Below are 12,128 nucleotides of genomic sequence, written 5' to 3' on the forward strand. Positions count from 1 at the left end.
CAAAAATATTCCTACCAAAATATTAGAAAATATATTCAAGAAATATATAAAAAACTAATATTTCAAGACAAAAGAAATTTATTTCAAGTCTGAAAGACTGATTTATTATTTGAAATTCTGTTAACATAATTCACTAAATTAGCAAAATAAACAGTAAAAATTTATCTACTCCTCTCAATATTTTTGGAAAAATTATCATTAAAAATCAATACCCATTGTTGATAAAAAGTCTGTTTCTATGAAAAACTAAAGCTAACACCATACCTCATGTGAAATATTGAACTATTTTCTCTAAGATGACCACTATTACCATCTCTATACAGCATTATACTGGAGGTCTAAACCAGTGCAATAATGTAAAAAAAGAGATATAAAAGGTATAATGATTTGAAAAGAAGAATAAAACTCTTCATTTGAAAATGACATGACTGAATATCTAAAAAATCTTGTTCAATCTGCAAAAGGAGCTATAAAACTAATAAGTATATTTAGCAAGTTCTCAAGTCAATTGTTTTTCTTTATATTAGTTACAAAAAACAAAAAGTATTTTTAAATGTCAATATCAATAGCATCAAAACATAAATCACTTAGAATTATACATATGTAGTAGCATTATTCACAATAACCGAGATATGGTACTAATATAAATGTCCATCGATGGAAGAACGGATAAAGAAATGTGGAATATGCATACAATGGGGTATTTTTCATCCTTAGAAAAGAAGGAAATCTTGCCATTTGTGACAACACAGATGGATCTAGAGGACACTAAGCTAAGTGAAATAAGCTGAAATAAGCCAGACATAGAAAGACAAAAACTACATATTCTCACCGATATGTGGAATCTAAAATAGCCAAACTCATAGAAGCAGAGAGTAGAATGGTAGTTACCACTGGCTGTGTGGAGGGAGAAATGTGGAGACATTTTACAAGGATACAATTTTCAGTTATACAAGATGAGTAAATTCTGGTGATCAAATGTATAGAATGGTGACTATAGGTAACAATACTGAACTGCATACTTGAAATTTGCTCACAGGGCATATGTTAATTTTTCTCATCACATACACAAAAAAATGGTGACTATGTGAGGTGGTGGGTATGTTAATCAGCCTTGATTATAGTGATTGTTTCACAGTCTATATGTATACCAAATTAACAGGTTATATGCCTTAAATATACACAGTAAAATAGAAAAGAAAATCAGCACCCAGTTTTTCCAAAACAAGTAATCTTTAGACCCCCCTTGCAATATTATATGCTAAACACTAGGTGTGTTTTGATATTTTAATAATGATAAATAAAAATTTGTGTTTTATTTATGAAAAAACTCGACCCAAAATGACTTGAGATGGTGAGAAAAGCAGAATGGCTTGGGGGTTTTGTGGTGACTAGGGAGTGGAGGCAGTGTGAGATTTCCTGTGGAGAGGCTTGCATGGTTTGAAACTCCCACAGGTGACAAAGGAAGGGCACCAGGTTTTCTTATCAGCTTGCCCAGATGTGTGGCAGAAGGCAAAGGTGAAGGAGTTTAGAGGCTTAAATGATGTCAGAAAACAAAAAATGGAGTCAGACTCTTTTTTCAGTTCTGCCAATATCGCAGTGTTGATTAATACAGCTATACAGTAGGTCTTAATATTGGAAGGAGTAATTATTTCCATTTTATTCTTCTTTTCCAGATTGTTGTAGTTATTTAAAGGCTTGTGAGTTTCCATATAAATTATAGAATGTTTGTCTTTTCTAGAAAAATCCTTGTTGGGATTTTGAAAGGAATTGCATTAACCTATAGACCAAATTGGGGACTAATTTTGTTCTTCTTTTTTCTAGTTTCTTGAGATAAGACTTACATTATTTATTAGAGACTTTTTCTCTTCTCTAATGTAAACATTTAGTGCTATGAATTTCCCTTCTAGTATTGCTTTAGCTGCATCTCACAAATTTTGAAATATTGTAATTTCATTTTGATTCAATTGTGTGTATTATTTTTGTTTCCTTTGTGACCTCCTCTATGACCCATGGATCATTTAAATTCCATGTGTTTGTAGATTTTCCTATTGTCTTTCTGTTATTTCTAACATGATTTCATTATGGTTGGCAAACCATACTATCCTCTGTATGATTTCCATCCTTTTAAATTTTTTGAAGTTTGCCTTGTGGTCTAGGATATGGTTTACCTTAGTGTACGGTGGAGGATGTGTTACCCTCTAGGCTCTGCTGGCAATGCTACTATGGGCAGACAAGGGGTGCCTGGTTTTTGTGAGGTGGGATCAAGTTAAGATATCAGCTCTGCTGACACTTCAGGTGTAAGCAGATTAGGCTCCCCACAGCCACTAGCTATGGTTCTCCCTATTAAGTCTCTGTTGGGCTTCCCCTTTCTTGATCCTTTTCCAGAGAGAATAGACTTTACTTTTACTTTGTACTTTACTTTTATTTTATCTTTTTTTGGTTTTTACCTAGACCTGTTGACAGTTTCAGTTTGCAAGTGGCAGTGCCCTCCACATCCCAGTCTGGGATGTATGGGAGAGAAAAAAAAAAGTCCTTGGGAATTCACTGTGGTATCATTCTTCAAGTCCTGAGGTCCCTAGCCAATCCATCTTCCCCTTTTAAAAAAAAAATGTATATTTTTTAATTGAAGTATAATTCACATATAACATTATATTAGTTTCAGGTGTACAATGTAATGATTCAATATTTGCATATATTGTGAAATGATCACCATGACTAGTCTAGCTAACTTTGGTCACCATACACAGTTACAATTTTTTTTTCATTCTTGTGATGAGAAATTTTAAGATCTATTCTCTTAGCAACTTTCAAATATGAAATACACTATTATGAACTATAATTAATAATCCTCTCTTCTTCACCTTGCAGAGTCATTTTATGGTTGTCTGTTGAATTATTTCCAAGTTATTTAGTTGTATTTAGAGAGGAGACCAAAGCAAAGTGAATACATACCATGTTTTTCTGGAATCTGAATTAATGAAACTATTTAAGACATTGGCAAACTATTTTCCAAAATTCCAAGTATTTTATAATTTTTACATCCTCAACAGCAGTGTACAAGTTACAGTTCTTCCAAATCCTAACCAACACTAGTATAGTCAACCTTTTTACTTTTAGATATTCTAATAGTTGTGTAGTAGAATCACATTGGGTTTTTAATTTGTATTGCCTAATAACTAATAATGTTGAGCATCTCTTCATGTGCTTACATCCCATCCATATATACTTTTTAAGTGCTTTTAAAATCTCATTGTAATTATATTATATACTTCTAAAATATGTTTATTTAAGCAATTTTACACAGTTATTACACAATTGGAAGTGCTGGACTACAATAAGATATTATATAGTACCAGGAGCTAGGATTCCAGCCCTTCTTATTTTTAGAATTCTTTCTCAAGGTCCCTCCATGGCACCTTCTCGGACCACCCTGGTCCAGTTTGTCTTATCTCGTCTGTTCACTGTTATAGTCTTGGCACATTACAGCACACAGTGGTCCACCCTTATACATGGTTTCACTTTCCACAATTTCAGTTACCTGTTGTCAACCATGGTCCAAAAATATTAAATGGAATATTCCTGAAATAAATAATTCATAAGTTTAAAGTTGCACTCATTCTGAGTAGCATGATGAATCTCACACTGTCCTGCTCCATTCTGCCCAAGACCTGAATCCTCTCTTTGTGCAGCGTATCTATGTTATGTATGCTACCCATACAACCCACCCATTAGTCACGTAGTAGCTATCTCTGTTATCAGATTGACTGTTGAGGTATCACAATGCTTGTGTTCAAGTAACCATTGACGTCATCTGCTCCTGACATCCAAACATCAACAACGTAATGGCTTGATGATCCTCCTTGTGACCTATTGTCAGAAGGTCCACAGTAACCTAACACTACATCACAACACCTACGCAATTCACCTATGTCAGCTGATCATGTAGGCATTGTATCATCTCACAGAATCACAAAAAGAAGGGTGAGTACAGTACAATATATTTTGAGAGAAAGAGACTGTATAACTTTTATTACAGTGTATTGTTATAAATCTTTTATTAGTAGTTATTGTTGTTAATCTACTACTGTGCCTAATTTATAAATTAAGCTTTACCATATTTATGTATGTATAGGAAAAATCATAGTTTGTATAGGGTTTGGTACTATCCGTGGTGTCAGGCATCCCCTGGGGATCTTGGAACGTATCCCCCATGGATAAAGGGGGACTACCGTAATTCTCTTTTCATGGGCACTATCTTCTTTCCACCACTGAAGTATAAATCCCTTGAAAGAAGATACTGTTCTGCATACTTTTTTGAGTTCTCCCATAGTACAATCTTTAAATACTGTAAGCCCTTCTTAATACCCAGGAAGGGGGTCAGTGATGAGAGGAAAAGAGTACGTTTGTGGTAAGTGGGAGAGCAAATTGAACGATCATTAGGGATGCAACTTCTCATGCACTTTCCTCTACGCCAAAACAAAACTTATGAAGTAGCAGAAACCCTTGTTTATGGGCAGGATATGAACTCTGCAAATTTTAAATCCCCAGAGATTTCCAGAGAGTTTTACAAGTCACAAGCTACACAAAGCCCTGTAACTAATGAGAACAAATTACAAAGTTGAGTGAAAAAGTTCTCTTGCTCCCTCTGATGACAGATGAGAGGAATTCTCTCAGGTCTCCTAACCAGAACCAAACCTCTAGAGCTGAGGAACCTCAGGCCATGATGATAATCAGACTGTCTCTCTAAACTGGAAGAAGGAATGACTCTAAACCATTGTGATTTAGTGAGTGGTGAGAACTGATCACAGCACATGTGGCTTAGCCTCATAACTCATGTCAAAAAACTCTAGAGTCATTGAAAGCTGAAGCTTATACCAAATCAGGACCTTTTTCTCACTTCCCAGCTGGGGAAACTTAGACCCAGAAGGTGCAGGGACTTTCCCAACGTCACTAAACTAGCAGTGATAAAGTTAAGAATAGAGACTCAGACCAGTGTTTTTTCATGCTAAGTCAAACTCTATCTCTTTTGAGTGGAGAACAACGCATGCTTCCAACAATGTGAAGACTGTCCCGGAAGAAAAAGACTCTAACACTGAACTGGCTTTGTAGCCCTGATAAAATACACATAGAATAGGAAACTATTCTAGATGGTTTGACTCTCTATTCATGATAATTTATTGTCACTGCATTTTCTCCAAATTACCATTTCTCTTTGACTTTGCAAACGGTGTGTGTTTCTTTTGTCAGTGGATCCATATTCCAAATTAATTTTGATGCATGGGGATTTGGGAACAACTTCAGAGGTAGGTGAGAGTAGGGTGGGTTATTTTACTCTCACTCCCTACACACACACATTCAGAATATGCCAGAAGTAGATGGATATTCTGACATTTGTAGTCTACTGCTGATGATCCACCAAGCAGATATTTAGCACACAATTAAAGGTAAGAATTTGTAAGGAAGGGCTGTCTTGGAATTTATATTGCTGATTGTTTGTATTTTCAAAATGCTTCTGAATTTAACGATGGCTTTGAAAATAATCCCTCTGGGCTGTCTTGCAGGGGAAATGGGTTTTTGTGTGAAATCAGGCTGTTGGGCAGGTAGTATGTTAGAAAGAGCTTTCGTCTTGCACCAAGCACACCAGGTACTAATACAACTTCTTGTTTTGCAATATATTCTTTTTTTTCCCCCCTCTCTTTGGTTTACTTAGCTAATATTTTAGTTCCACAATCCATATAATTGCCCTTCTTATAGAGTTACTCTGAGTCAAGAGAACTTAAGAACATTGCTGTGAAAAGTGCTCTACTGATGGAAATAATTTTTCACAATGGAATAGGGATAGGCAGAAGGATATATTGGGACCAAGTGTTTCTGAGAGGGAGAGAAGATCTTCTGAAACAGTCCAGAATGCTTCAGAAAGCTGTTTATAGGGGAAAGTGAAACAGTAATCTGCAAGTGTGGATTTGAATACCAAAAAGACTCACACTAAATTTGGATACTAGGGAGGCTTACACTAAAATCCCTCAGGAGGGAGCTCAAGAATCATTTAGACATTGTCCCTTATAATACATCCTTAGGCAAGAAGACAGAAAAATCTTTTAGTCTTCTCTTTGGGAGATAATTAGTCACAGATAAGAAGGTGTGGATGCAGTGAGAGAAAGAGGGAAACAGGAAAAGAGAACGGGTTGAGGGAGATAAGGAAAGATTGCCATGTGATTCGTGTATGACTATGAAAGAATAAGTTCAGGTCTTGTCAGCTCTAGGAAGACAAGAATCAATGGGGACCTATGAAGTAGAGTTCATAGGGTGGTCGATTATTTCTGCAACCATTCATAATTTAGACAATTTTCCTACTGCCTTTCTGACTCTTAGTGACTAGCTAGATTCTGCCGTGAGAATAGTTATTTTTAGCCCGAACTAAATTTAATTAGGAGTGGAAAGTCTGTTGATCTCCATGCTCAAAATCACATTCTGAGCAGTGCTAAATAACTAAGTAAAACAGAAATTTTTTTATAGATTCAGCACTTTTTTTGATGATTAACCTATCCATCCAACATTTATTGTGAATTATTACCTTCTTAAAATGTTCCATATTGTCACCCTAAGAAATACAGAAATATATGACTCAGAGTCTCTTTCCTCAAGAAGAAAACAATGATAAATGAAAAGAGTACACAATTGAAGTCAAGACAGACTTGATTCTAGTTACAAATATGCCATTTCATAGATACAATTATGTTATTTCTAAAATAAGTAAAATAATCACAGCTGCACTACTCACTTCACAGCTGTCCTATGCACTTCATATTTATGCTGTGAGGATAAAATCAATAAACATTGAAAGAATCTGGCAAAATGTAAACTCTGTAAATGCTAGTTATTAAATATGTTGGCAGCTGGGACAGGAAAAACAATAGCATGTTTTAATAAAGCTGAAGGAATGTGTTAAATATAAGGAAAAACACCATGATGTAGAAGTCAGAGGAGGATCAGATTAAATCAGGTGTACAATTAGCAAAGAATTCATAGAATGGCTAGCATTTATCATTTTCAGATGCCGAGCTTGGCATTGATGAAATAGGCAAAATCTCAATTGCCACCTGCATTATGTTTGCATAAATGGTCAGTTTATCAATACTAACAACATACTCTAATTAATCACTATTAATCCTAAGGGTCCTGGTATATACTATCTTCTTTCTCTCTCCTCACAGTGGAGGAAAGGGAGCATGTTATTTACTTTCCTTTAATATTTCAAGACCTAAATGTCTTCTCCAAGAGTAAAAAATGACTTTAGACTTCTCTAACAATTGTAAGCCATAGTCTAAGTTTGGTCCCCTAATTACTATAAATCAACTATCAACGTTCACTCGGTAGGTATTTACAGACCATATATTATGTGGAAATTGCTGTGCTGGACCTTGACTCTGTTTGTCTGTTAGCTACTAGGTATTTTTTCCAGTATTCAGAATCTGATTCATTTCTGGATCTCCTGTTGCACCTGCATCTCCCTCATTTGAACATCGACTGGAATATTTTTGCCCTATTGTGGTACCAGCCAAATAATTATTAAAAACGAATAGGCCATAAAAAGTTCTATTGTCACTTAAGTAATCGGTAATTGGTTGTTGAATAAAAAAGAAATGAACAAATGAACAATTAGGAAAACACATCACTTACTTATACATGGTGTTTTGCTAAACTAAGTGAAAAACCAATTGGTCATTGTAACTCGGATCATTTGTCTTATTCACATCACAATTTTCAAAGAATAATGGAGAATTTTGTGTTTACTTCTTGTTTCTTCCAGATATCAGACATTAAACAATGAAGACGAACCAGACAATCCTAAAGGAATTCATTCCTGCTGGCTTTTCTGTTTATCCCCATGTACAGACATGCCTCTTTGTGGTCTTCTTTTGCCTCTACCTTCTCACCCTCACAGGCAACCTGGCCATCATGGGTCTTACTTGGGTGGACAGAGCTCTGCACACCCCTATGTACCTCTTTCTCAGTGAACTCTCCTTCTCTGAGACCTGCTACACCATGACCATCATCCCCAAGATGCTGGCAGATCTACTGGCCAAAAGTAGAAGCATTTCAGTCATGGGTTGTGGCTTGCAGATGTGTTTCTTCTTGGGACTTGGTGGCACTAATTGTTTCATCCTTACATTGATGGGCTATGATCGCTTCCTGGCCATCTGCAACCCTCTCAGATATCCCCTGCTTATGACCAACATGGTATGTGGACAACTTGTGGCCTCTGCTTGGGCTGGAGGCTTCTTTATCTCTCTGATAGAGACTGTGCTGATATTCAGGGGCTCTTTCTGCAGCTCCAACCTTGTCAAACACTTCTTCTGCCATATGCGGGCAGTTGTGAGGCTGGACTGCCTAGACAGCAAGCACACAGAATTTATTGTAACCGTGATCTCAGTGTCAGGCTTGCTGGGCACATTCCTGCTCATCATCCTCACTTATGTTTTCATTCTGTCCACTATCTTCAGGATCCCTTCAGCTGAAGGGAAGCAGAAGGCATTTTCTACCTGTGCTTCCCACATCACAGTGGTCATCATCCACTTCGGTTTTGCATCTATTGTTTATCTGAAGCCTGAAGGTTCAGGGGGAGATGACACACTGATAGCAGTCCCTTACACTGTCATTACCCCTTTCCTCAGCCCCCTCATTTTCAGCCTCAGGAATAAGGACATGAAGAATGCTTTTAGAAAGGTCCTTGAAAGACAAGGTCCTTGAATGAATAGTTTTGGATTATTGCTGCATGGTTGACTGCCTGCCGAGTGAAGCATTTACCTTGTGTCGTCTGGAGGAGCCTGTACCATTTGTCTTTTTCCAGAAGCTGGCATAGGGAGATCAAGTGACTGAGTCTGGGACCTAAGCCATCACAACCCTTTACTCAGCTTGTAAAGGAAGTTGTCCAATTCTTCTACTGTCCATCTCTATCTACTTTTACTACTACTATCAGTTGTCCAACCACTTCTGTTTCTACTATCCGCCTCAGCAGATGGTAGGCTTCTGTCAGTCAACTGCTGGGTGTCCTGCACCATTGATAGAATGGAAAAGAAATATCGTAGAACAAAATAAAGAACACCTGAGACCGCTACAGTAACAGATGTTTTCAAATATCAAAAGACATAAAGGTTGATGAATTTTTCTTAGCAACATTGGGAGGCCCTGTGTTGCACCTCCCAGGAAAGAAACCATTTCTAATAGTAGATACATCAACTGTCTACTTGTGTATAGCTGGATTTATATCTGTATTTGTTAAGTGCCCATGCCATACTGACTACTAATACTCTTCATGACTGTGTCCTTCCAATGACTATCAGATGATAACTTCCGTATAAAAAGGATATCTTAGAAAATTGATTCAAACAAATAAAAGGATGCTAGAGCCTACATGTTCTATGAATGTGGGAATCCATGGATGAGTTCTGGAACTAACCTCCATTTTCTTTAAGTTGAAGATATTCAAAAGCAAATGTTTAAAAAAAAAAAACTATATCATAATATTGAGGGTTTGACAAAAAAGGTATTTTGAAATAATTTTGGAAGACATAAAATGTGTAAATAAAGGAAATCAAATCAACATAGCATCAATCTTTATATCACCAGGAAGAAAATTAGAAGCTCTGTGGAGGTTATATAACAGAAGAGTGGTAAGTGGTCTTACTGAAAATTCAGATGTATAAGCCTAAGGAAATTTCTGAATCCCCTTGTCTCAGTTATGTTATAACCAAATCTGTGACCTCTTAGGAAAGACATAAGTTTTGTACCAGGGTTTGGTATACATAAAATAGATGTAAAATGTTGAAATAATTTCTGAACTCCATTATTTACTGGAATGTTATAAAGATAAAAGAGATAATGGATGAATATCATATGTACATACAGTGACTAAGGTTACCTCTTACTACAACTCTACTTTCTTCCCTGAGACGATTTTTTTGGCACAAGTTCAAGCAGAATATTTACCTTCTTCAAACTGTGGTCACTGCCTCAGTGCAAGAGTATTTTTTCTACTTTTGTTTCACACCTGAAAACTGATTATCCAATCAAGGGAAGTTATAAAATCTTGGAACTAAATACTAACAATGTATCCACTCATGGTGGGTGTAGAAGATATGATGGTAAGTCTAGACTCAAGTTCTGAAGTTGAATTTGGACAAATTAACCTGTATACACCTAATATGGTGACTGTGACAGGGATTGGTAGTTGGCTGCTTAATATCTGTTGTTAAGCTAGAAATAAGTAACTAAACGGGTGTTGCAAAATACTTATATGTTTACCAGTCAAGAAAGTCACTTCTAAATAAACTATGAATCTGGACCAGCCCGGTGGTGCAAGCGGTTAAGTGTGCACGCTCTGCTGCGGCGGCCCGGGGTTTGCTGGTTCAGATCCCGGGCACGCACTGATGCACCACTTGTCAGGCCATGCTGTGGCAGTGGCTCATATCAAGTGGAGGAAGATAAGCATGGATGTTAGCTCAGGGCCAGTCTTCCTCAGCAAAAAGAGGAGGATTGGCATATATTAGCTCAGGGCCTATCTTCCTCACAATAAATAAATAAATAAATAAATAAATAAATAAATAAATAAATAAACCATGAATCAAATAACAAATGCCCATGGATATTAGAAAAAATGATTTGAACTGGAGGCAAGGAAAATACTACATGTCAAGTATTGCGGGATACAGCTTTTAAGTGTTTAGATGGAAATATACAGCCTTCAAAATGCATATTAGAAAATCTCATTGGCTGAAAATTAATAATCCAAGCATTAATCTGAAGAATTTAGGAAAGAAATAACTAAATGAACAGAGAAAGATTGTACAGAAAAAATAAAAATAGAGCAGAAATTAAATAAATAATAGTATGCAATAGAGCAGCTCAAAAAAGTTGAAGTTTGGAATATTGAAAATATTAATGAAATGTACTATTCTCTGGTGAGATTGATGAAGAAATAAAGACCAAAAATAAAATAAACAATCATGGGAATGAAAATCTGGGCATTTCTCAGATCATGTAGGCATAAAAGATGAAAGAATGTCATGAATGACGTCAGGTACATAAATTCGAGAACTTACATAAAGTGTGAAAATTCCTATAAAATATATATTAATGTTGACATAGAGAGAAATAATTATTTAATTCTCAAGAAATTGAATTTTAATTAATGTATTTCACATTAAAAAAAAAACTTTTTATCCTCACTAGTAGATTCTGCCAAACTTTTAAAGTGGAAATTATGCCAAATTCCACAAAATCTTCCATAAAACAGAAAAGAGTAAATACTCTCCAACTCATTTTTTTGGCTAGTATAATCTAGAAACTAAATCTTGAAATCTTGCTTAGGATGATAGATGCAAAATAGGTAAGTAAAATATTATCCAACAAAATATATATACTTAAGTTGGATTTAGTCCAGAAAGGCAAGGTTGGCACGTTTAAAAATTAATCACTGTAATTTACCTCATTATCATAGTAAAGCACATTAATAAAAAGATTATCTTAATTAATGCAGAAAAATATTTTGATAAAATTTAATATCCATTCAGAGAATAAATAAAACCTCTTAACATAATAGGAATTAAAAGGAATTTCTTTAAAATAATGAAGGTTTTCTGAAGAAAAATCTCTATCAAACTTCTTACTTAATGGTGAAACATTTATATCTGTCTGGGTTAAATCAGGAACAACACAAGAAAGCCTTCTGCCATCACTTCTATTCCATCTTATTCTAGAAAGTACTGCATTAAGAAAAGAAAAGGAAAAAGCAATGCAAGGATTATAAAGGAAGAAAACTATCATTTCTCATGAATTATAAGATGTTTTTATATTAGCGAATTCAAAATAATCTGCAAATTATTAGAATTAATAATTGATATACTGCTGGGTACATGTATGTAAACAAATCAATTGTATTCCCATAAATTAGTAAGAATTGAAATATGATTTTTAAAAATACATCATATATCAAAGCTTCGAAAATATCAAAGCCTTAGTATGTCAAGACTGAATTGATCATTGATTTTCTCATGTTGTTCCTCCTTCTGTGTTTTCTAAAAGTTAACACCTCCCCACCATTTTGGACTGAAAATTCTGAGATA

The 12,128-nt window shown here is 35.4% G+C and overlaps 1 protein-coding gene across 1 annotated transcript; it reads left to right on the forward strand.

The window, feature by feature from the left end:
* Positions 1 to 7,807: 7,807 nt before the first annotated feature.
* LOC101396953 (olfactory receptor 10X1) lies at positions 7,808 to 8,762 on the forward strand. The gene is given in 2 exon segments (XM_004442808.2): positions 7,808 to 8,734; positions 8,737 to 8,762. Coding segments are annotated over 2 exon segments (930 nt in total). The 5' UTR covers positions 7,808 to 7,830.
* Positions 8,763 to 12,128: the final 3,366 nt, after the last annotated feature.

Source organism: Ceratotherium simum, chromosome 2 (assembly GCF_057802395.1).
Source record: "Ceratotherium simum simum isolate JZ-2026a chromosome 2, ASM5780239v1, whole genome shotgun sequence".
Classification (NCBI taxonomy): Eukaryota; Metazoa; Chordata; class Mammalia; order Perissodactyla; family Rhinocerotidae; genus Ceratotherium; species Ceratotherium simum.